The sequence below is a fragment of the Sapajus apella genome, unplaced genomic scaffold (genome assembly GCF_009761245.1).
Source record: "Sapajus apella isolate SASKATOON/1434 unplaced genomic scaffold, GSC_monkey_1.0 scaffold53, whole genome shotgun sequence".
Lineage (NCBI taxonomy): Eukaryota > Metazoa > Chordata > Mammalia > Primates > Cebidae > Sapajus > Sapajus apella.
The window spans coordinates 10,112,226-10,138,109 of record NW_022436993.1 but is presented as its reverse complement, the minus strand read 5'-3'; the positions used below and the strand labels follow the sequence as shown (position 1 = coordinate 10,138,109).

Here is a 25,884-nt window from a genome sequence, read left to right as displayed (position 1 = left end):
CCCCCTCCCCCTCTTCTTCCTCCCCCTCCCCCTCTTCTTCCTCCCCCCTCTTCCTCCCCCTCTTCTTCCTCCCCCTCTTCTTCCTCCCCCTCTTCTTCTTCCTCCTCCTCCTCCTCCTCCTTCTCCTCCTTCTTCTTCTTCTTCTTCTTCTTCTTCTTCTTTCTTCTTCTTCTTCTTCTTCTTCTTCTTCTTCTTCCTCTTCTTCTGCTTCTTCTTCCTCTTCTTCTCCTTTCTTCTTTGTTGTTTTTGAGACAGGTCTCACTCTGTTGCCCAGGCTGGAGTACAGTGGGGTGATCACAGCTCACTGCAGCCTCAAAATCCTGGGTTCAATCAATCCTTCCACTTCAGCCACCCGAGTAGCTGGGACCATAGTCAAGCACCACCATACCCCACTAAGTCATTATTTTTAAAGAGCAAAAATGTTGGATGTTCCTTTGGACAAGGAACATCATTTTATCATTTCTAAAGTGAAAAGGTCAAATTTGATGATCTCATGGTCAGTCCCCTTCTGGCTCTCAAAGTCTCTGAATTTCCATAATTTATAGACATAAGTTTAGCCCACCTACATTACAAGGAACTAGAGTAAATATGAGAATCAGATAATGAGCCTAATGAGAAATTCTATACACTCTGTCTCTCCATGGGTGGTTTGGTTTTGTGGGAATCATGCCCGGGAGTACGATGGGAGGATTTTTGTCTCTGGCTCACTTCCAGGGTAATTAAAGTCTCCACTTTGCGACTAAAGGTGGTTTCTTCCTGGGAGGGAAGAGAGGATGGCCATGGCATCAGGGTTGCTACCGAGAAGCATGATGCATGGGACACAATGAATACTCAGGCATTGGGGGTTTTCCTGCCACTGTCTGGGGGTCTCTCTCTTCTAGGTTGACTTGTCCTGTCCCACCAGTAGGCTGTAGACAATTATTCTCTCTCTCTCTTTCTTTCTTTCCGGAGTTTCACTTTTGTTGCCCAGGATGGAATGTAATGGCGTGAACTTGCTCACTGAAGCCTCTGCCTCCTGGGTTCAAGTGATTCTCCAGCCTCAGCCTCTCGAATAGCCAGAATTACAGGAGTCCACCACCACACCAGGCTAATTTTTTTTTTTTTTTGCATTTTTAGTAAAGAAGGGGTTTTGCCATGTTGGACAGGCTAGTCTTGAACTCCTGGGCTCAGGTAATCTGTTCACTTTGGCCTTCCAAAGTGCTGGGATTACAGGTGTGAGCCACCTGTGCCTGGACTGTATCCAATTATTCTAATGATCAGATCATTGCAAAGTGCCTGAATTTTCTTTTCCAGTTGGATGGATGGAAGCAAAGTGGAGTATGTGTCTTGGGCCACAGGTGAACCCAATTTTGCAAACGAGGATGAAAACTGTGTGACCATGTATTCAAATTCAGGTAGGCAAGTAATGCATCTTGAATTTGCTTTGTGGTGTGATGTGTCATTTGCCACATCCCTAGACTGAAAGTACGCACTTACTTTAGGCAAGATAAAAAGATAGAATAAAGGAGAATTCCAATTTTAGCAGCATAACAGTTCAATTTGTAAGAAGAATGGAGGCTTAATATTTACATTAGTAAATGACATAATTAATCTTCTCAATTCTTCCCAAATTAGAAACCATTTTTTCACGTTCTGATTTGAAAAAAATGATCCGGAATTTGTTTACCTATCTCCTTTATTTCTCTCTAGCTCCTTATTATTCTGCAAAATGGAAATAATGACAGAATCTGTATGTTATTAAGAAGGTAAAATGAAATCATCCATCTAAAATACTATGCAGATGCTTGGTGTATACAAAGCTTAGCTATTGTTAGATTATTATTATTAGCTATTATCATTTAGATAATACATCTGCAATATGAAAGACATGTTTGGTTCATAGAATGCTCTCTGTAAAGTAGAACTATTATTAGTTTAAGTAAAAGAACAAAAGGATATTGCGTGGATACCTCTAGTCACATGTAAAAATAAAGTTTGATTATAGTCTAATTTTTGAGAATTTTTGTAGAATACAAATATATTTTTTAAAATAATATTTTTAAACATAAACATGTAAATCTAACCATTTTTTTCTTTGCCAGGTTTTTGGAATGACATTAACTGTGGCTATCCAAATGCCTTCATTTGCCAGCGACATAACAGTAGCATCAATGCTACCACACTTATGCCTACCATACCCTCGGTCCCATCGGGATGCAAGGAAGATTGGCATTTCTACAACAACAAGGTACTAGGAGAATTAGTTGCAGTCTTGGCACTGATCAGTATGGAGAGTGACACAGATCTTTCAGCTCAAAGTTAAGTTTTGTTAACCTCATCAGTTTAGAAAATTTTTGGCAAGGCTAGGTGAAGATTCGCATGACAAACGCTCTATGAAAATTGAGAGCATACTTGAGATATTATTCACATCCATGAACCCCTTATCCCAAGGGAGGGTAAAACTTTGCAAAGAAAGTGGGTGGATCATAAAACTAACAATTTAAAAAATCTCCAGTTGGTTGTGAGAAAATTCTGATTTAGCTGTCATCTTCATGAATAGTTTTGCTTTTGCAGTGCAAAGTTTATCATCTTTAATTAACTCCCATGGTTTTTCTCCCCTCCTCCTTTCATCTCAGTGTTTCAAAATCTTTGGATTTGTTAAAGAAGAAAGAAAAAATTGGCAAGAGGCACGAAAAGCTTGTATAGGCTTTGGAGGGAATCTTGTCTCCATACAAAATGAAAAAGAGCAAGGTATGTAGGCCATTTTGCAGTCAGTGATGCATTTAAATATGGAATTTTGACTGCAAAATGGTAAAATATTGCTGACAGTAAATGACTTTTTTGTTTTCCAGTGTAAAAGCTAAGAAAGTGGGAAAAATCAAACGCTTATTGAAGCTATTTTATTCAATTACAGCGCATATTGGGCTGTTTATTTTATATAAAGTCATCACAACTCTAAGAAGCAGGTATTATGAACCCATTTTGTGAGTGGGGAAATGGTGTGTAGAGACCTTTGAGTGAAGGAGCTTGCCTATTAAGCAGTAGAGCTGGGAATCAAACCCAGGCATGTCCAGCTTTCTACCAAATCAGTTTGCTCCCAAAGAATTAAAGAAGAGAACTTAAGAATTAAGATGAAAAATTGCTGCTTTCCCATTTATTGCTCTTCTAGTCACTTTATCATATAACTTGTAATGCAATGAAACTTCTATTTTAAATATGAACTTTGAACAAATTTTGATTTTTTACTTTGAGGCAATTTCTCACTTTGTTGCCCAGGCTGGAGTGCAGTGGTGTGATTATAGCTCACTGCAGTCTTGAACGCATAAGCTCAAGTGACCATGTTGCTTCAGTCTTCTGAGTAGCTGGGACAGGCCTGGGCCACAATGCTTGGGTAATTTTTTTTTTTTTAATGTTGTTGTTTTTTTTTGAGACAGAGTCTCACTATGTTGCCCAGGCTAATCTTAAACTCCCACCTCAGCCTCCCAAAGTGTTAGGATTGCAGGTGTGAGCCACCATACCTGTCTTTGAAAGAGTTTTTGATAAAACATGAAAATAAACCAAAACTATGAAGGAGAGTAGTCACCATATCCATAGAGCAGATGGTAAATATCATGATATTGTCATGAAAAGAAATGTACCCACCATTTCTACATGATCTTTCTGTGGCTGTCTCCACAGAAATAGGTATTAGGTTAAATTGTGACTCGCCGTTTAAGGAGGTGTTGACTAACGGCAGGAGATTCAGACTAAACTGATAAAGAGTTTGGAAATCACTGCAAAGGAGTCAGGTTTGAAAGACCCTCAGGCTTTACAGCTTGGAAAAGAGGATGTGGACTTCAAAGGATCACCCTGCATCACCTCAGATGGAAGACCTGGAGCCAATGAGTGATGGTCACAGGGAAATAGATTTAGGCTCAAAATTAGGAGGGTATTTTTACAGAACTGATTGTATAGACTGATTTATGAGGAAGGTGAAATTTCTAAAGGGGTTTGAAAATTCTTACACTGGAAAATACTCAAATGGATGCTAGATTGTCCCGTATGTTGGCTGTTATATAGCATAGAAGATGCTCAACAGTTGTTAGTTGCATATATAACTTTAAAAGGACATGGTAGGAGACATATAGACTGAATAGTCTGTAATTTCTCTTTTGGTTCTGAGATTATCTGACTTCTGGAATCATTTATTTCAAAAATGATATGAGAAGGAAAATATAAGAAAAACAAAGGAAATAAGACATGAGAATCACCTAGGGTGGTCTCTCAAAAGCTTATTTGGCTTTCTGAATGCCACCATGTGCTCTCTTAGAACACGTTGTACAATACATCAACCAAGCTTTCACTAAGAACATTTGACAAGTTGAGCAATTTGTCAGGCACTGAAAGAAAAGGGTCAGACCAAAGCACACGGTATAAGAACATAACATTTACATTTCTCCAACTGGCCTACCCCGTTTTGGGCTTAGCTACCCAGCAGAGAAACACAGTAATTGATTTCCTCTCTTAACCACAAAGTGCTGATTCCTGGCATAACGAAATTGAAACTGGATAATAGAGATGTGCAGAAGGAAACAATTTTCAGATAAAATAACATTATTCCTGGCAAAACAGGCACACGTCGTTGAATTCTTATTGTGGTTGTTGGCAGAAAAAAAGTGCTGAGTCTTGGCAGGTAGAGCTTTTCCGCGTTTTATTTCAAGCTAGGGATGAGGCAAAAGTTATGATCTTATTTAGAAAACAAAATCAAACCAAAACAAATATCTATCCATGCCCTTCTCTTTTTAGAGGCAGGGTCTCACCTGATCACCCAGGCTGGGGAGGATTGATGCAATTATAGGTCACTGCAGCCTCCAACTCCTGGACTCAAGCAATCCGGTCCCAGCCTCTTGCGTAGCTGGGACTACAGGCGTGCACCACCATACCTGGCTAATTTTTAGTTTCTTTTGTAGAGAGAGGGTCTTTCTATGTTGCGTAGGCTGGCCTTAAACTTCTAACCTCAAGTGATCCTCCCATGTTGGCCTTTCAAATTATTGAGATTACAGGTGTGAGCCACCATAGCTGGCGGTACCCACGCTCTTCTTCTTTTCTGAAAAATGTTGGAAGAATTTTTTTTAAATCCTTTTTTAATTGAGGTCTTTTGAGTGAGATGGTAGCTACCTCTTCTACTCTGCAGAAAGAGTAAGTGTATAGCAATGGCTCTTCCATGAAATTGTTTGTTCATGAATACGCAGATAATTATATCTCTGCAGATTTCTGTTTTGCATTTTCTATTGGTAACCCTGAGTACTTAAGTCATTCCATTTCCTATTTACATTCAGGAGACGTGTTTAAGTGTAAATGTTTGCAAATTGTTGTTGAGTAGAGTAGGTACTTGTCGGCCTAGGAGTTAATGGCTCAGGTGCTGGTGTTGGCCCCAGATGGCAGCTTCCATGGGAGGCCTGGAGGTGGGCTGAGGGAAGGGGAGGGGCATGCATACATTTCAACCTTTTATGTCTCCTGGATGTTTGCCACCATCCTCTTGGCCACAGAATTGATAAAGAAACAAGAAGCCATATTCTATAGTGATGCGAGAACTTTATTATTGATTAATTTGTGTAGAGATGGGGTCTCCCTCTGTCACCCAGGGTGGAGTGCAGTGGCACAACCATGGCTGTCTGCAGCCTCAACCTCCTGGGCTCAAGTGATCCTCCTGCCTCAGCCATTTGAGAAGCTGGGGCTACAGGTGAATGCCACCATGCCTCATTAATTTTTGTATTTCTTTGTAGAGACAGGGTGTCATCATGTTGCCCAGGCTGATCTTGAACTCCTGGCCTCAAGCAATCTTCCTGTCTCTGCTTCTTAAAGCCCTGGGATTACAGGCATGAGCCACCATGCCCAGCTCCTGATGTGAGCACTTTAGCATCAGGATGGTCCCCTTGGTCCAAGCGCACTGAGTAGAGGGCCAACTGATCTCCAGGGATTGCTCCCCAACCTCCCCAGGAGGAATCTCAACTGGGAAACTCTTTCGGTTTGGCAATCTGAGATACTGATAATTTGACAGCTGTATTAGTCTGTTCTCATGCTACTATTAAGAGCTTCTGGAGACTGGGTAATTTATAAAGGAAAGAGATTTAATTGATTCATACTTCCACATGTTTGGGGAGGCTTCAGGAAACTTACAGTCATGGTGGAAGGGGAAGCAAACACGTCCTTCTTCACATGGCAGTAGGAGAGAGAAGTGCAAAGCAACGCAGGAAAATCCCCTTATAAAACCATCAGCTCTTGTAAGAACTCATTCGCTATCATTAGAACAGCATGGGAGGAACCTCCCCCATGGTTCAATTACCTTCACCTGGTCCCACCCTTAATACATGGGGATATTACAATTCCATGTGAGATTTGGGTGGGGACACAGAGCCAAAGCATATCAACAGCCTAATGATTCTTGTTTTGACAGTTTTTATTTTTTCAGAACTTGTCTGAGTTAAGAGTCCTTTGTCCCATAGTTATTATATAAATCAGATTATTTTATTTACAGAGTCAGGACAGTCAGTAACCCATACGGTGACTTTTTATGAATTAGGAAAGATTGTGGTTGTAGGCAGCCACAACCCAGATAGGGGTACACAGAATGGAGCCCTAGGGCAGGGTACAACTTGCACAAGTGTCTTCAATGGCCTAGATAAAACCTAGACTTTTTGTGAGAAATTTTTCAAGTTCAAAGCTCAAGTGATAACACAATGCTGATATTAGAATGTCTTTGTTTTCATGGTAAGTGTTTTTAAATAATAATGACAAATCACATGCTCAGTATTTTGAAATTAATATATTTTGAATATTTTCCATATTTTGGGTATTAACTCTCAAAGTTTAAAATTATTTCATAAAATTTTCTTTCAGCATTTCTTACCTATCACATGAAGGATTCCACTTTCAGTGCCTGGACTGGGCTGAATGATGTCAATTCAGAACACATGTTCCTTTGGACAGATGGGCGAGGAGTTCACTACACAAACTGGGGGAAAGGTTACCCTGGTGGAAGAAGAAGCAGTCTTTCTTATGAAGATGTAAGTATCAGTTTCAGGTCACCTCTCTACACACTATCAGCTTGCATAGGGTTATCATCTTATTAACTAATTTTCCATGAAAGAATCTACGAGAATACTTCTTGATCTGGTCCATGCTTGCAGATATTACCTGTTTCAGACTGAGCTGACTTTGAGGGAAGGGGTATAAATTCAGTTAAAAAAAATCTTTGGCTTGGGGAAGTGGCGATAGTGAGGGATTGGGAAACCCAGTTCCGTTCTGAGCCTAACTTGCCGTCAGAAGAAACACTTCAATGTAGAGTTACTAACTTTCTTTGCATCACCTTCCCCTTATCCCTTGCAGCTATTGTAGTATTTGGGGTGTAGCCCTGGAAGCTACTATTGCTTCTAAAGATCACATCATCATCATCATCCATCATCATCATCATCATCATCATTTTCATGAGCTAACATTTGTAGACAGCTTATTATGTGCCAAATGCTTTTGTACATTAACCTGGGAGATAGATTGCTTCTTTATTTTACTACTTTTATTCTTATATAATTGAACAGTCAACTCATCAACATCAGACACCATGTTGGGGATTGTAAAATGCATAAAGAAATGAAAGATTTTAAAGTGTACCCGCATTTATTTTCAGGCCTTGAATGCCTGACCTCATGATCCACCCACCTCAGCCTCCCAAAGTGCTGGGATTACTGGCATGAGGCACTGCATCTGACACTGCTTTTTAAAAACCAATTTCAGGACTTTAAAATGGAGAGGATTAAATATAGTTAGAAAAAGAGAATGGAGAGAACTTTTAATATGTGTTTTGTGGTGCAAATATGCTTGGATTGCAACAGGTTTTCTGTATCAGAGACTCTAAGCCAGGATAATGGGGGATTAAAATAGCTAAGAAAGGAAACTGGATGAGTGGAGAACTTTTGAAATGTAAGTTTCAGGTTGCCTGATAGTTGTAGCTCATGGGATGAAGACACTGGCGATTGAAAAGATGTCTGGGGCAGGAGTGTTTGCTGTGATTCACTGTAGCTCAAGGGATGGGTTAAAGATGTGTTGACTTCACAGTGACACTTCTCTTAAGTACTTTTATTCAGAAAACTGCAGTCACCTTTTTTTGGTTGTCTTTGTGTATCATTATTAGTGTATTATTATTGACATAACATTTTCTTTAATTTCCAGGTAGTTTGGAATTTTCCAGCTGTTACTGATTTCTAGTTTAATTCCATTGTGGTCTTCTTAGAGAATAGTTTAGATGTTGTCTATTCCTGTAAATTTGTTAAGGTGTGTTTTATGGCCCAGAATGTGGTCTCTCTTGGTGAATCTTTCCCGTGAACTTGAGAAGAATATATATTCTACTGTTATTGGATGAAGGAGTTTCAAATGTCAATGAGATCTGGTTGATTGATGGTGCTGCCCAGTTTAACTATGTTCTTACTGATTTTTTTCCCTGCTGATCTGCTTTTTTTGATAGAAAAGTATTGAAGTCTCCAATTCAAATTGTGGATTTATCTATTTCTCTTTGCAGTTCTATCAGGTTTCACCTTATATATTTTGATGCTCTATTGTTAGCCAAATACACATTAGAGACTGTTATGTCTTGTTGGAGAGTTGTCTTCTAGATCATTATGTAAGTTTCCTCTTTACCTCTGGTCACTTTCCTTGCCCTATAGTCTGCTATGTCTGAAATTAATATAGCTGGTCCAGCTTTTTTTTGATTATTGTTAGTATAGCATATAATTCTCCATTTTTCTTCACTTTTAACTTATGTGTATCTTCATATTTAAAGTGAATCTCTTGTATCAATACATGAGTCTCTGTATTTTAATTTGTGTATTTAGACCAATAACATTTAAAGTGATGTTGATATAGCTGGATTAACATCTATCATATTTGTTATTGTTTGCTGTTTTTCTTCTGTATTTCAGTTTTTTGTCTGTCATTCTTTCTTGTCTTCTCTGGTTTTACTTCAGTATTTTGTATGATTTTATTTGTTTTCCACTCTTAGCATACTAATTATACTTTAAGAAAACTTTTTTATTTTATTTTATTTTTATTGTAAATAAAGATGGAGGTCTTTCTATGTTACTCGGGCTGTTCTTGAACTCTTGAGCTCTGTCTACGGCCATACCACCCTGAACGCGCCCGATCTCGTCTGTTCTTGAACTCTTGAGCTCAAGCAATCCTCCCACCTTAGCCTCTCAAAGTACTGGTATTACAGGTATGAGCCACCTTTCTTGGCCTAAAACCAAAACCAAACTTTCTTTAGTGGTTGCTCTTGAGTTTGCAGTATACATTTACAACTAATCCAAGTCTTTTTTCAAATAGCACATAAGAAAGCATCTCCCATTCCTTCCTCTTCTCCCATGTAACATTGCTATAATTCATTTCACTTATCCATAAGCTTTTATCAACAAATACATTTTTACTATTATTATTTTAAGCAAACTGGTATCTGTTGGATGAATTAAGAATAAGGAAAATGAAAAATTCTATTTTTCTTTCATTTATTCCTTTCCTAATGCTCTTCATTTATTTATAGAGACCTGAGTTTCTGACATAGATCATTTCCTTCATTTTTGCTTTTAACATTTCTTTCAAGCTAAGTTTATTGGCAACAGATTTTCTCAATGCTTGTTTGTCTGAGAAAGCCTTTGTTTTCTTTTCACTTTTTAACGATAATTTCACTGGAGACAGAATTCTGGGTTGGTGGTTTTTTTTCCTTTCAGCACTTTAAATATTGTATCCCGCTCTCTTCTTGCTTACATGGTTTCTGAAAAGAAATCCAAGATTACTATTCTTGCTTCTTTATAGATAAGGTGATTTTTCCCCCTCTGGCATCTTTCAAGATTTTCTCTTTATCTTTGATTTTCTGTAGTTGTGTATGGTGTGTCTAGATGTTGTGTCTTTGTATTTATCCTGTCTGATGTTCTCTGAGCTTCCTGGATCTGTGATTTGCTGTTGGTTATTAATTTTGGGAAATTCTAAGTCATTATTGCTCCAAATATTTCTTCTGTTCCTCTCTCTCTTGTTTCCTTGGCCATACCCAGTCTATTGATGAACCTATCATAGTCTTCATTTCTGTTAAAGCGGTTTTGATTTCTAGAATTTCCTTTTGATTCTTTCTTAGCATTTTCATCTCTCTGCTTTTGTTACCTACCCAGTCTTGCTTGTTGTCCATGCTTTACATTAGAGTCCTTAGCATATTATTCTTAGTTGTTTAAAATTTTGATAATTCCACTACCTTTGTCACATCTGAGTCTGCTTATTATGCTTGCTGTTCACTTCAAACTTGTGTGTGTTAATCTTTTAGTGTGCCTTATATTTTTATGTTGAAAGCTGGGTATATATTGTAGTGCAGGGTTCTGCAGCCCCTGGGCCACAGGCAGGTACCTGTTAGGAACTGAGCCTCACAGCAGGAGATGAGCAGCAGGCAAGTTAGTGAAGCTTCATCTGTATTTCCAGCCACTCACCAGCGCTTGGATTACTGCCTGAGCTCCACCTCCTGTCAGATCAGCAGTGGCATTAGATTCTCACAGAATCGTGAACCCTACTGTGAACTGTGCTTGTGGGGGATCTAGGTTGTGCACTCCTTCTGAGAATCTAATGCTTGATAATCTGTTACCGTCTCTCATTGCCCCCAGATGGGACCATCTAGTTGCAGGAAAACAAGCTCAGGGCTCCCACTGATTTTACATGATGGTGAGTTGTAATATTGTTATACAACATATTACAGTGTAGTAATAATAATAGCAGTAAAGTGTATAATAAACGATGCGCCTGAATCCTTGAAACCACCCTCCACCCCAGTCTGTGGAAAGTTTGTCTTCCATGAACCTGGTCCCTGGTGTCAAAAAGGTTGGGGGGCTGCTGATGTAGTGAATAAAGAGAACAGAGGTAAATAGACATTTAGTGTGAGGTTTTATGTTTATTTAGCTAAGAGTTAGGGTGTGTTTGCTGTTTGCTGTCACTTTAGGTGTCAGAGGTGAAAATCTCTGGTGTCCTTGTTTCTGTCTGTCCTGTTGACTTTGGGTTCTCCTAAAGATTTAAATAATGTCAGAGAGGTACAATTCTTCAGCTGTATCTCCTTGTTATCATACAGGAACCCCACGGATATGGCGGTAAAATATTGGAGAGGGGAAGTGTTTCATGATCCTATGATGGGTGTCTGGCTTTTAGGGAATCTGTGCTGTGAGTTTCAAAAGTGCTTCTCAGTTTTGTCTTGTTGCTTTTTCCTTTTGGATGAGACAGGAAAGCTAGAGAGGCTGGAGTTATTTCTTTTCTCCTAGTTTAGTTATTCTGTGGTGAAACCACAGTTGGTTAGGCACTGGTAAAGTTCTTGTTCTTGAAGGCTGATCTTATTAAAAACAGAAAGCTGTGTTGTATTTAAAAATGGCTCTTTTCCCACCTCCCCTGTTGGAAGCAAGAGGAGACTTTTCTCCAGTCTGCACTGTAAGAATATGGTAGGGCTCCTGGAAGGAAAACTCAATAAACTCTGGAATCTCCCTAAGACTGCCTTCCCCATGCACTCCTCTGACAAGATTTTTACCTTTCAAACTTATCCACATTGAACCTCCAGCAATGTGTCAATGACATTTAGTATCTCCTACTTCAATACTGGTTCCCATTTTCTGCTCCTGGGCTTCTGCTCTGGTCAGTTCTGATTCCCTATATCCACTTGTCTGTGTCTCCAATTTGGGGGACAGCTGTTGGTCTCATGACCTCCATTTTCCAAAGCATTTAAAAGGAGTTGTTGATTTTCAACTTTTCTAGCCTTTTTCTTGCATTGTGGATGGGAGTGACAACTTCCAAGCTTCTTACATATCAAACTAGAAACTTAAAATCTTCAACATTTTCTTTAAGGCTACTCATTTTTTTGCTTAAATTTACTTTAAAAGAAAACCTCTTATTAGGAAGAGGTAGAAAAAATTGATGTAGTCACCATAAATAGAAGATAATTGTGAAAATAAACACAATGAAATTTGGGGGCTCCATCAAAAATGCAAAATGATTTGGCCATGTCTCCTGTCTTTATTCCGGCTTCTCTCAGCCCCTCCCTCCTTCCCTCCCTCCCTCCCTTCCTTTCTTCCTTCCCTCCTTCCTTTTTTCCTTGCCTTCCTTTCTTCCTTCCCTCCTTCTTGCCTCCCTCCCTCCCTCCCTTCCTTCCTTCCTTCCTTTCTTCCTTCCTTCCTTCCTTCCTGCCTTCCTTCCTTCCCAAGGTCTTGTTCTCTCAGCAAGGCTGGAGTGCACTGGTATGATCATATAATCATAGTTCACTGCAGCCTCAACCTCCCAGGCTCAAGTGATCCTCTCACCTCAGCCTCCTGAGTAGCTGAGACCACAGTCATGCACCACCATGCCCAGCTAATTGTGTTTATTTTTTGTAGAGTCAGGTTCTCCCTTGTCGCTCAGGCTGGTTTTGAATTCCCAGGCTCAAGCGATCTTCTCAGCTTGGCCTCTCAAAGTGCTGAAATTACAGGTGTGAGCCACTGTGCCTGGCCTTCTCTTATTTTAAATGAGCAAGAGACCACATTTCAAATTAAAATACAGAGCGTATATTGAAATGGGACAGGCAGCATGGTTTCTCTCACCTCTACTCCAACAGGACCAGATATGAGGATTAGAATGGAAATAATGCATTAAAAAAAAAAAAAAACACTGTGAAGGATTTGGAATGGCACACACATTCACAACCAAACAAATATAGTATTGTTCCAGCCCTGGCATACTCTCCTGTAAGATTATAAATAAGATGTGAAACTTTCTATCTCTACCAGCCACATACTCTGAATCTATAATAACATTTTTACAAATCAGTTTAGCAATGAAGTATATAGATTGTGCTCATTTTCTCTTAAAAATATGGTGCCTACTTTGGGGTTTGGAGACTGGTAATTTGTATGGAGACGATACTGTGTTCTCTTAGTCCCTTTGGATTCTAAGTTTTGGTAGTGATTAATAAAAGTTCTGATAGCAAAGTTTCTTGGGCTCCAAGCTTGCTTGCTTGCTTGCTTGCTTGCTTCCTTCCTTCCTTCCTTCCTTCCTATTTGTTTGGTTGTGAATGTGTGTGCCATTCCAAATCCTTCACAGTTTTTTTTTTTTATCCACATCTGTGGGGTTTTCAATCCATATAGTAAGAGTTCAAATGTGGAGAATTTGCATAGTAGGTACAGTTGCATAGAAAGTAATGAAGGAGTGAGCATATTTTAAATTAGGTCAGTCTTAACATTTGGAAATTAGAAATAATGAGATTTTTTTTTTGCTTATTAATGAATTGATTTCAATAGTCTTTGATTCATGAATGTTTTCTCTTTCTTTCTCTACAAATATGCAGGTTGACTGTGTTGTTATTATTGGAGGCCCATCAAATGAAGCAGGAAAATGGATGGATGATAACTGTGATAAAAAACGAGGCTACATATGCCAGACACCTCCTGGTAAGTTCTACCAAACCTCACCTTCCTGAAAGAGCTGGGTTTTGTTATCAGTTGTTTATTTACTTATTTATTTCAAGACAGAGTCTTGCTCTGTCACCCAGGCTGAAGTGTAGTGGCGTGATCTCAGCTCACTGCCACCTCCACTTCCCAAGTCAAGCAATTCTCCTTCCTCAGCCTCCTGAGTAGCTGGGATTACAGGCATGCACCACTATGCCTGGCTAATTTTTGTGTTTCTTTTAGAGCTGAGTTTTTCCATGCTGCCCAGGCTGGTCTCGAACTCCTGACCTCAAGTGATCTGCCTGCCTCAGCCTCCCAAAGTGCTGGGATTATAGGTATAAGCCACTGTACCTGACTTCACTTTTTAATTTTAAAATTTTATTTGGTTCTGGGATACATGTATGGAATGTGCAGGTTTGTTATATAGGTATATGTGTGCCAGGGTGGTTTGCTGCACCTATCAACCCATCACCTAGCCCCACATATGTTAGCTATTTGTCCTGATGAAGAGTTGTGTTTTTAAATGTACTTTAAAATATATAATCATGGCTGGGCACTGTGGTTCATGCCTGTAATCCCAGCACTTTTGAAGACTGAGGCAAGCAGATTGCTTGAGCCTAGGAGTTTGAGACCAGCTTGGGTAATACAGTGAAATTCCATTTCTACAAAAAACTCAAAAATTATTTTGTATTTTAACAAAATTGTTTTATTATTGTAGGTGGGGCTACAGGTGTGGTGACTTGTGCCTGTAGTCCCAGCTACATGGGAGGCTGAGGTGAGAGATCACTTGAGTCTGAAAAGCTGAGGCTGCAGTGAGCTATGATCATGCTACTCACTTTAGCCTAGGTGACAGAGTGAGACTCCATCTCACAAAAATAAAAGCAAAAACAAACAAGTAAAATAAAATACATGATCATTCCCTTGCGTAGCAACAGGTTTGATTGTTGCTTTAATCCCTGGAAACCTGTGACAGACAAAAAGGGTGATATTTTCTATACTTGATTCATGAGTCTACTTTTTTTTTTTAACCAGATAGTTTTGTAGTTTGGGGCAGACTAAACCTGTCACTAAAACTTTCTATTAGAAACTTGGGGTATTTGCTTACCTGTACCTTTTTTTAAATGTCAGAATAGGAATACTTCCATTTAATTCATGTAATTTGAGAACTTTTGGCATAAAGCATCATATATGCCTCATTATTTGTTCTATATCTTGTGTGCCTTAAACCTGTGGATATATGATCTGAGTTTCTTTTTTCATCGTAGGAAGCTACAATATGGTTAAATGAAAATAATGCAGTATGCAGCTATTTACTGTCAATTAAGATGGTGTTTATATACATTTTAGTTTCTAGAGAAACTGGAATAAAAATGCCCAGCTGACAGGGCAGATGAGCCCCAAAATTGGGGCTTAGCCTGGGAGGGTTCTTGGCTTCACCCAGGAAGGAATTTAAGGGCATGCTTGTGGTGTTAACAACTTTTATTAAAGTGACAGTTCACAGCAGCAGCAGACATACTGCTCCTTGTGGAACAGAGTTTATACCATAGGCAGTGAGCCTGGAGAAGCAGCTCAGGGGCAATTCTGCACTCATATTTATACCCACTTTTATTTACATGCAAATGAAGGAGTGGATTATTCAGAAAGTTTTGGAAAAGAAATGGTAACTTCTGGGGACTGCCATGGCAATGGTAAACTGTCATGGCATTGGTGGGTGTGCCTTCGGGAGAGGTTTCATCTAGTCTTTAAAGTGGCCTGGAGGGAGTCCTGCCTCCTACCTCATAGCTACACAAAAAGGGTCAGAAATTTAAAAATAGATTAGACAAGAAAGTTGAAGGTGGGGAGGGTTGCTGTTATCCTGAGTACAGTTCTTAAAGGATGGGTGTGAGTTGGAAGGTAATTATTCTCCCAGACCTAATGAATTTTTCTATACTATTTGGGAAATCAGGGAACTAATGTCAGTTCATGACAATGACTGAAAATCATCTAAGATATTTTCAGATAGTTGAGAAGTACTCCAGAAATCCTAACCTTCTCTTAATCCAAAAGCCATCCCAGTGCATGTCATTTTTCTCAATATTACCCTCTATAGCACCAGAATCTTAGATCACCAGTAATACCAAAGCATGCCGTCTTTATCTCTGTTCTTTGGGCCAAGAGGGAACACTCCTTCCAGGAGTGAACAGTGATTCACACACTTATTTAAAATCTTCTCTTTCTATTCCTTATACACATACATGACAGAATATTTTGCCGCAAACAAAAATCATTTGTAAATTTTTAATGACTTAAGGAATGATTCACAGTGTTGAAGTGAAAAAAGGTAGCACATAAACTTTTATGAACTATAAATTATCACCAGGTGTGATGGCCCATACCTGTAATTCTAGCATTTTGAGAGGCTGAGGAAGGAGAGTTGCTTGACACCAGGAGTTCAAGACCAGCATGGGCAACAGAACAAAAGACCTTGACTCAAAAAAAAAAAAAAGTTGGCACTTCTGTAGTGCAGGACAAGGCAGATGGCAGGCTTTGTAGGCATAAAGTAGAACATACCAGAAAATTGGCCATGATACATACTGGTAGGCAAGGATATTTAGATCCCTAGGCCAGAGTAAAGAACCAGATTGCAAATATTTTAGGGTTTACAGGGCATACAGTCTCTACTGCAAATACTCAACTCTTCTGTGGTTACAGATGGTCATAGGCAATATATAAGCAAATGAATATGGCCATGTTCCAGTAAGACTTTATTTATGGACACAAATTTGAATTTCACATAATGTTTACATGTCGTAAAATATTATTCTTCTTTGATTCTCCTCCATACCCAACCATTTAAACACCTTTGTAGCTTATAGGATGCAAAGACAGACAACAGATCAGGTTTCATCCTCTGGCTGTGATTTGGTGACTTCTAGGGAATCCCTAGGACAGGAAGAAACAATCTCTTTTGGGGGTATTGACATGAAGTGGCTCAGAGTACAGGGGGCACAATGCAGTGATTAGAAATGCATGCTAGGAGATTGAGGAGGAAAGATCAGAAAGCAGAAGTGATTTAGCTTGAGGGGCTCCAACCACTGGGTCAGTTTGGATAAGATATGGGAGGCTTTACCCCTAGGTGAGAGGCATAGAAAATCGTCAAGAGTAAAGCTTGATCTTGAGATCAAGGTTAAACGAGCCAGGGACTTGTGTGTGGCTTTATTCCAGAACCTAAATCAGTCACCCGAAGGTGGATTGCTCACTAGTGAAGTCAAACAGATAAAACTCATGGATCAAGTAGAACAAAGGGGGAAGGAAGAGAAAGACTTTGCTTGACCTTGACATTTAATCTACATGGAAAAATAAAGATCAGCAATGACACAATAATTGATGTTCTTTAATTTGTGGGATTAAACTATGCCATTTCTTTCATCTAGATTGCATTGAATTTGTGATATGTTTTGTTTGTTAGTTTAGAAACTTGATCATATACCTCCCCTAATATTCTAAATATACTTTGGAATTAATTTAATTTGGTCAGGCATACTTATGAAAAAATAATGGCTTGTTTTCCAGTGCAAAATGGCTTATAAAAGTGTGTCTAACAGCTGAATGTTTGGAGTTATGCTATTTTGCTTATTTTTATGATTGACAAGATATACTTGTCATTACTGATAGTGCTCAATTATTGTTTATTGATAATGCTAATGAAAATAATCTGTTTATCTAGACCCTTCCTTGACTAATCCTCCAGCAACAACTCCACCAGATGGCTTTATTAAATATGGCAAAAGCAGCTATTCAATCATGAGACAAAAATTACAATGGCATGAAGCAGAGAAATACTGCAAGTTTCGCAATTCCCTTTTAGCTAGCATTCTGGATCCCTACAATCATGCATTTGTGTGGCTGCAGATGGAAAAATCTGATGAACGTGTGTGGATTGCCCTGAACAGTAACTTGGTAAGATGCTGGAAATGTGTGCAACTTGACATGATCAGTGAATTATGGCTGGATATGATTCTCTTCCTGTTAGTTCTATTGAATACCCGTTATGTGTGAGAGATTGTGCTAGGCAATGTGAATGATACTAACTAGAATAAGATCCAATCTTTGAGGGATGTGCTGCCTTTAAGGATCTGGCAAGCTGGTGATGTGTGTCAGAAATCAAACTAAGGATTATCTGATGAATGTTAACTCTCTTATTGCATTAGACTGTGCACATTATATTCTGAATCTCAACAGTTTATTCACCAATTGCCTCCAAGGTCATAATTATAAGTATGACATGAGAATTAAGAAAGCTTGTTAAGACATAGTTGACAGTGATGGGGACACTTTTTATTTGTTGTGGCAAGACATTCTAGACTTGTCGTAGGTCCTGAGATTGTAGAGCTCCCATCCGTTTGTGAGAAATATTTCATTGCAGTCAGTTCCTAGTATTCCATTATAGACTAAGGTTGGCAAAGACTAGGGATGAGGCACAAAGGTAAGAATGGGGATAGAGTTGCCAAAATATTCCTAAAATAAGTCTCCTCTGATGTCTGGTCTTCCATCTCTCTTTCCTGTATTAATTCTTCTAGCCAGCCAACCAGCAAGCTTCCCAATAGAAGAAATAGATATGTCAGTCAGCAATTAAGATATAAGAAGTGTCAAAGAGAGGCATGTAGAAAGTGTCAGAGAAGAGAGAAAAGGAACCAGTTGGGCCAGTGGGGAGGACCAAGAACGTTCCTCAGAGTTTCTAGATAAAGTCTAGGATGGTAAAACAAAGAAGGAATATCAAGAAGAGGGGAAAAAAATGGAGATAAACTGGAGAGTAGGTGAGTGTCAGATGATACAGAGCTTCCAAGGCCGTGATGCAGAGATAGAAATTTACAATTTATACAATGAGTGGTTCCTAAGTAGGGAAGTGTATATTTAAATGTAAGTAGTTCCAGAACGATTTCTATGATTAAACTTAAGCAAGGCATTTTTACATCCCTGTTGACTATGTTTTTATGATTAAGTCATTTGATAAGTTATTTGTTTTCTCACAGACGTTCACAATTCTCTTATGAGTTTAAAGTAAGCTCTTACTTTTAGAAAGATTAAATAGTTTTCCATTGCAGCAATTTTTACGACTACAGCAGTATTGTGGTCTTCCTTATATCTACAGAGTTAATGATTATACAAGCATTATTTGGTGAAACATGGTATAATACTACAAAATTCTAATTTGAATAACACATACTTCTAACTTTTGTCACTGAACATTTGGCAATTGGCTTGGAAAATTAAATAATGCAGTCAAAAGGGTGATAATTGCTGGAATCTTTAAAAAAATTCAGCTACCTCTGATTAATGTTATATATCATCTGTTCTTAGACAATATCTGTAAAATCTCTATTAGATTGTTAAAAGGATATTATTGATAAATACTATTTTTGATGTTTATCAGTATTTTGTATGTGAGCATAAATTCGTTTACTAAACTTAATAAGAAATTGACCGTGCAAGTAGACTAAAATGATCGGCTTTTTACAAAATGACCTCATGGTTTATACAGCTGAAAGACCGCCTCACTAGAAATCAAGAGACCAAGGCGCCTCTGTTCCTTACCCAGAGGACCCTAGCTAAGTTGTTTACCACTGAAGTTGTTTCAATAGCAGAATAATGAGAAGATATGAAGAGAGTAGTATTTCTTTCAGTGGTCCTTGAATATAATAAAAATTACTTTATTTTTATTATAATTTCAGTAATAATATAGGAAATATTTTGTTATGAAGATAAAACTTCTCTTTTGCCCTGAAAACCCACAAACAAAGAGAGTTTCATGGAATAAGAGATAGATTTTTTTTGTATGTGTGTGTTTTCTGAAATAGCTTCCAAGGATGTATTCCTGTGGATCTCCAAGAAATAACTGTTTTTAAGAAAGGCTGCATTTACCGAATTTAAGTTGACAGAAATGATTTATAGTGTTCTTTTTATTCTCAAATGTTTTGGGTTCTATGTCAAATCACTATCTTAAATATACTCTTTATTCTTGGCTTGGTTCTTTTGGTATTTTCTAAATGAAGCCATGCTGCATGTTAATGCTTGTTTTTGTTGTTGCAGACCGATAATAAATACACTTGGATTGATAAGTGGAGGGTGAGATACACTAACTGGGCTGCTGATGAGCCCAAATTGAAATCAGCATGTGTTTATCTGGATCTTGATAGCTACTGGAAGACTGCACATTGCAATGAAAGTTTTTACTTTCTCTGCAAAAAATCAGATGGTAATTGAATATATAAAAACAACCAGGGGACCTGAAATTCTCTGAATAAGTTTCAGCATACCACTGTTGATATTATTAAACAGTAATGTGTCTTGGATAGCTAAGAATAATATACAACATACTTTCTCACCTAACAAAAGACTATCTTGACTATAAACCAATATACGTTGATCAAAACAATGGAGATAAACATTTTCTTTATGTCTAGAGTTTGTTTGCTCCTTAATAAATCTCTGAATGTTTATTATCGAGGTTTTCCTCAGAATCTATAATGACAGATTCCCCAGGAAATTTTGGTTACTTTTGGTGTCGACCACACATCTGTATCAAAGGAATTTTGTCAGAATACATATAGATTCATCAGAGTCAATGATGGACACCATACTAGAATTCTAAATATAGCATTTAGTTCTATCCCAGCTGCTATTAATAGCCAAGAAAGGATTGTAGGGATTAGGATCCCAGGAAAGGAAAACTGACTTAAAAAAAAGGGAAGTCACTGCAAATTACTTTGTGGTGACTTTTAAAAAATTTACCTTTGCAGTTATCTATAGATCTATAGTCTTAACTCTGAATGTAATGGGCTGCCACTATATCATAGCACATTCTGTTGAAATATATTTAAAGTGCAAAACATTGACAAAGGAAACCCAATAATAATGGTGATCCAAATGATAACCATTGGAAGGTTTTTAAATATAAAGATCGATTTTTGTAGCTGCTAATATGTTATGCTACATACTACAGAAGCTTCAGGTTTTTCTTTATTTAAAATGTGTTTTTATTAACAGAAATCCCTGCTACTGAACCCCCACAACTGCCTGGCAGATGTCCGGAGTCAGATCACACAGCATGGATTCCTTTCCATGGTCACTGTTACTATATCGAGTCCTCATATACAAGGAACTGGGGCCAAGCTTCTCTGGATTGTCTTCGAATGGGTGAGTGCCACATTTCCTGAAGGAAAACTTCATAATTATCTATTCTGGGGTCCACAGACATGAATGCCACTATATATCGAACATACAAAGAATGTAAAAATACTTTTTATGTTTTTAATGATTTATTTTCTAACAGAGTGGCCAATATCATGCTTCCCAAATGTAATCTCTAAGTTTGTAGCCTCAAATTTTGGAGGATTCAGGTAGAAAAGAGCAATTTGCTGAACATAGCTTTCTTCCTTTCGGACTTCATGTCCTAAATGGTTAGGATTCTCATTCTCAGTTATTCCAAGTGCTGTTCTCATCCCTTATCACTGTTACGCTTCAGTTTTATAAGTGTCCGGGAACCATTTTGTTTTATCATTAATAGAGAATTATTTTGATCTAGCTGTTGCTTTTGTGATGATAAATAAAACAAAACTTAAACAGACACTACAAAGAAGAATGATTTTTCTCCCTGAAGTAAAAAATGTCAAAGTTTGTTTTTAGGGTACGTTTCAAAGCCATGTAGTTAATTCCCATTACATATTTTACTGAATTGTTTTTACTTCATGTTTTTAATGCCCTAACTCAAGAGTTCTTCATGCAACAGTGGTATGCACAGGTTATAGCCTCTTTTCCTCCAGGTTCTTTCAAAATTCAACCTTGACTTTTGACTTTCAATTCTGAGTTAGATGAAGTTTGCTTTGTCAGTTTTTGATTCATGTACTTTGGGGCCTTGTTGTTAGGTACATATGTGTCTATACTTCTTACATCTTCCTGATGTGTTAAAAATTGTTTCAAGATGAAATATCTTTATTGTCTCTAGTAATAATTTTTATTGAAAAGCCTATTTTATCTAATATTTGTATAGCCACTCCAGCTCTTTTTTTGGCTATTGTTTGGTTAGCATATCTTTTTCCATGCTTTTACTTTTAACCTATTTGTGTCTTTGAATCTCAGGTGTCTTTATGAGATAGCACATAGTTGGATTTTTCTGGTTAATTAATTATCATTCTGCCAATCTCTGTTTTTTGATTGGAGTGCTTACTCCATTTACATTTAATGTAATTACAGATAGGTAGGATTTATATCTGCCATTTTGCCATTTCTTTTCTATATGTCTTATGGTTCCCTTATTCCTCGATTACTGCCTTCTTTTGTATTAAGTAGAGAATTTCTTGTGTACCATTTTAATTTTCTTTTTTTTTTTTTTTTTTTTTTTTTTTTTTTTTTTTTTGAGACTGAGTCTCACTCTGTTGCCCATACTGGAGTGCACCTGTGCTATCCTGGTTCACTGCAACCTCCGCCTCCCCGGTTCAAGCAATTCTTCTGTCTCAGCCTCCCAAGTAGCTGGGACTACAGGCACGTGCCACCATGTCTGGCTAATTTTTGTATTTTTAGTAGAGACACGGTTTCACCATATTGGTCAGGCTGGTCTCAAACTCCTGACCTCAGGTGATCATCTGCCTTGGCTTCCTGAATTGCAGGGATTACAGGCATGAGCCACTGCAGTCAGCCTCCATTTCAACTTTCTTGTTGTTTCTTTTACTATATATTATTTGATTATTTTCTAATTGGTTGCACTAGGGATTACAATTAACCTGTTAATTTACAAAAATCTAGTTCATATTAATATACATTTAATTTTAATAGCGTACAACAACTTTGCTGTTAAGTAGCTCCATTCCCTCTGCCTTCCTTTGTGCTGCTATTGGCAGACAAAAACAACTTTATCCATTGCATACCCATAAGCACAAATTTGCAAGTATTGTTTTATGCAGTTATCTTTAAATTAGAAATGATAAAGAAGAGTTATACATAAAAAGTACATTTAAACTATTTTCCTTTACTGATGTTTCCTTTACTGATGCTCTTTATTTCTTTGTGTTGATTTGAGTTACTGTTGAGGGTCCTTTTCTTTCCCCAGAGGTGTTTTCTTCAGTATTTCTTATGTCTGACTTTTTCCTTCATTTTTGTAGGATGCTTTGTTAAACAGAAAATTCCTGCTTGACACTCATTTTCTTTCGTCTTTTTCAGTATGTAAACTGACTACTTTCTGGACTCTGTGGTTTCTGATGAGAAATTAGTGTTAAGATCCCTGTACATGAGACCCTTCTCTTTCACAGATTCCAAGACTCTCTGTCTTTTAATAGTTTTACTGTGATGTGTAGACATGTAGAGCTACATGTGGTAGGTGCAGATTGCTTTAAGTGCCTGTAACTAATTAAGTCTCCCAGATTTTGCAGAGGATCTATCACTTTGTTGGGATGGGCCTGTAATGTTTGTCCAAGCAGTAACAAACTGCCATACCTTTCACTTCCTGCTTGTGTAGTGCTTCAAGGTCAGCCATATGTGAGAACTTAGGACCTTTTCAGGTCTTTCTCAGACGTGCACATAGCCTTGGGCATGTGCACACTTCCATGCATGTCTGTAGCCTTCTAGATTCGCCAGAATTTGTCAATGCTTTTTTTTTTTTTTTTTTCTTGAGACAGAGTCTTGCTCTGTCGCCAGGCTGGAGTGCAGTGGCATGATCTCAGCTCACTGCAACCTCCACCTTCAGGTTTAAGCGATTCTGCTGTCTCAGCTCCTGAGTAGCTGGAATTACAGGTGCGAGCCACCATGCCTAGCTAATTTTTTTGTGTTTTTAGCAGGGATGGGGTTTCACCATGTTGGTCAGGCTAGTCTCCAACTCCTGACCTTGTGATCTGCCCGCCTCAGCCTCCCAAAGTGTTGGGATTATAAGCGCAAGCCACCGCACCTGGCTGAATTTGTCACTGCTTTTTAAAGTCTCCCATGAACATCTCCTTCTCCAGCATTTTATTTTGAGTTGTTCAATTAGCTTGTTTGCCCCAACGATTATCACTGCCTTAGATGGCTACAATGTTAGACAATTGCCGCTGATAGTTTTTTACAAACACTTGAAGGGAAAAGTCTGTTTGCACTAACTGAGCTCTGAATCAGATCAAATAAAGACAAGCTTTGCAAGGAGAGTTTCTAGGGAACTGTAAGACAGACAGGTCAAGTAATAGAGATTCTCTGAGAATGGGGCTGGAAAATAGCTCCAACCCCATTTTAGCCTCCTATGCCTTCTAGACTGCTGGTTTTCACTGTGGTTGTGGGCCTGTTGGTTTTTATAGCTACCACAGAACTAGGAAGAAGGCAAAGGGATTAGGACAAGTGAAAACACTGTAAAACTCACTATTATTACCAAGACTCAGTCATTTTTCTTGCATAAGTGCTTCTTGGATTATTGCAAGCCTTTGATTAATTTTCAGCATCCTGAAACAGTGGATTTAGAGTTTTCCAGTGTTCTGATTGGTTTTATAGAAAAACAGTTTTTCAGAAGAACTTATTCTGCATTTCTGATGATGCCACCTGATGCCTTCTTTGAACTTTTGTAATTAAAAAATATTTCTTCCTATTGCTAAGTATTTTTCTGAAAAAGAAATTACAGTGAATATGTAGAAACTTTGTTTTCCATTTTAGATAACTCTTCTCTGGTAAATTAAATGAATACTTGTCGTTCTCCTTCTCAAAATAGGAGTCACAATCATTTTGAAATGGTTGTTTGTGAAGTATATTTAACATGGATTATGTAGTCATGTAGTGAACACAAGGCAATAATTCAGATCTCAGTAATACGGGATATAGGCATGTGGTTACGTGCGGACCCTCAAGGTTCAGAAAATCTGTTTCATACCATGATTCTGCCCTCTGCTAGTGTTAGGATCTTGACAAATTACTTATCTTCTGTGCCTTAGTTTCCTTATCTGTAAAATGGGGCAAATAATGGTGGGTATTTAATGAAGTGATTGTAAAAATTTAATGAGATAAAGCTTGTAAATTCCAACGCAAAAGGTTCGGCATTAAATGCTTAAAAGATATTAGTTACGGCTGGGTGCAGTGGCTCATGCCTATAATCCCAGTACTTTGGGAGGCTGAGGTGGGCAGACCACAAGGTCAGAAGATCAAGACCATCCTGGCCAACATAGTGAAACCCCGTCTCTACTAAAAAATACAAAAAAAATCAGCAAGGCATGGTGGTGTGTTCCTGTAGCGCCAGCTACTTGGGAGGCTGAGGCAGGAGAATTGCCTGAATCCAGGAGGCGGAGGCTGCAGTGAGCCAAGATCGCGCCTCTGCACTCCAGCCTGGCGACAGACTGAGAGTCTGTCTCAAAAAATAATAATAATAATAATAATAATAATAATAATATATATATTCATGTATACACACACACATGCATACATATATATGTTATTATTTAAAAATTAGAGATTTTTACTCTGAAATTTAATGCTGACAATCTAATGTGGGTGGTCACTTCCATAGCCAACTAATTGTTCTTCTGGTTTTATCTCCTTGCTTTGAATGGTCTTATACCTAACAGCTGGATTCCAATAATAACAAATATTAGGCCATTCTTAAGTGGAGAATCTAGCTGATGTGTATAGAACTAGCCAAAGCAAGGAGATGGGTTATTATTGCATTAGTCAGCTGCCTGAAAACAACTAAGTGTTCTTTATCACCACATTGCCCTTAAAACCAGTCTTCTGCCTCTTGCAATGAGACCTAACCCATGTCTTTTTTTTTTTTTTTTTTGCCAATGGACCAGGTTGGTGCTACACTTCAGCCAAACTAAGCTATCTCTGTTCCTGAAGACGTTCTATGCTTCCTTTTGTCTTTCCTCTTATTACATCTTTTTCCTGGAATTATCTTTATCCTTTTTACTTGAAATCCTGTTCTTCTCTCTACTTAAATTCTGTTTCCTTTGTCCTCCCTTTTAGCTGCTTCACCAAGAATGCATATTTGACATGTCTATAGCATATTGTACTTAATTTCTCTTCTATAATATTTCTTTCTTTCTTTTTTTTTTTTTTTTTTTTTGAGACAGAGTCTCGCTCAGCCCCCCAGGCTGGAGTGCAGTGGCAGGATCTCAGCTCACTGCAACCACTGTCCCCTGGGTTCAACAGATTCTCCCGTCTCAGCCTCCCACTGTAGCTGGGATTACAGGCACGCGCCATCATGCCCAGCTAATTTTTATATTTTAGTAGAAATGGGGTTTCACCATGTTGGCCAAGCTGGTCTTGAACCCCTGACCTCAGGTGATCTGCCTGCCTCGGCCTCCCAAAGTGCTAGCATCCACCGAGCCCGGCCTCTTTGTGCTCTTATTACTGCCCACTGAACCATAACTTTCTTAAGACATATTCTACATCCCACTAATCTCTGAATATCCTGCAGGAACTAGTTCGGTGCTTGTACTCCAATGATGGTAATGATGCTTAAAAA

The 25,884-nt window shown here is 38.3% G+C and overlaps 1 protein-coding gene across 1 annotated transcript in view; it reads left to right on the top strand.

The window, feature by feature from the left end:
- Nucleotides 1-25,884, top strand: part of MRC1 (mannose receptor C-type 1) — a 104,445-nt gene that overhangs the window by 73,794 nt on the left and 4,767 nt on the right. Inside the window, exons 19-26 of the mRNA XM_032243955.1 lie at nt 1,294-1,394; nt 2,082-2,227; nt 2,616-2,730; nt 6,859-7,025; nt 13,340-13,442; nt 17,146-17,378; nt 19,509-19,674; nt 20,466-20,615. Of these exons, the coding sequence (XP_032099846.1) occupies nt 1,294-1,394; nt 2,082-2,227; nt 2,616-2,730; nt 6,859-7,025; nt 13,340-13,442; nt 17,146-17,378; nt 19,509-19,674; nt 20,466-20,615 (1,181 nt within the window). The remainder of the gene's footprint in view (nt 1-1,293; nt 1,395-2,081; nt 2,228-2,615; nt 2,731-6,858; nt 7,026-13,339; nt 13,443-17,145; nt 17,379-19,508; nt 19,675-20,465; nt 20,616-25,884) is intronic.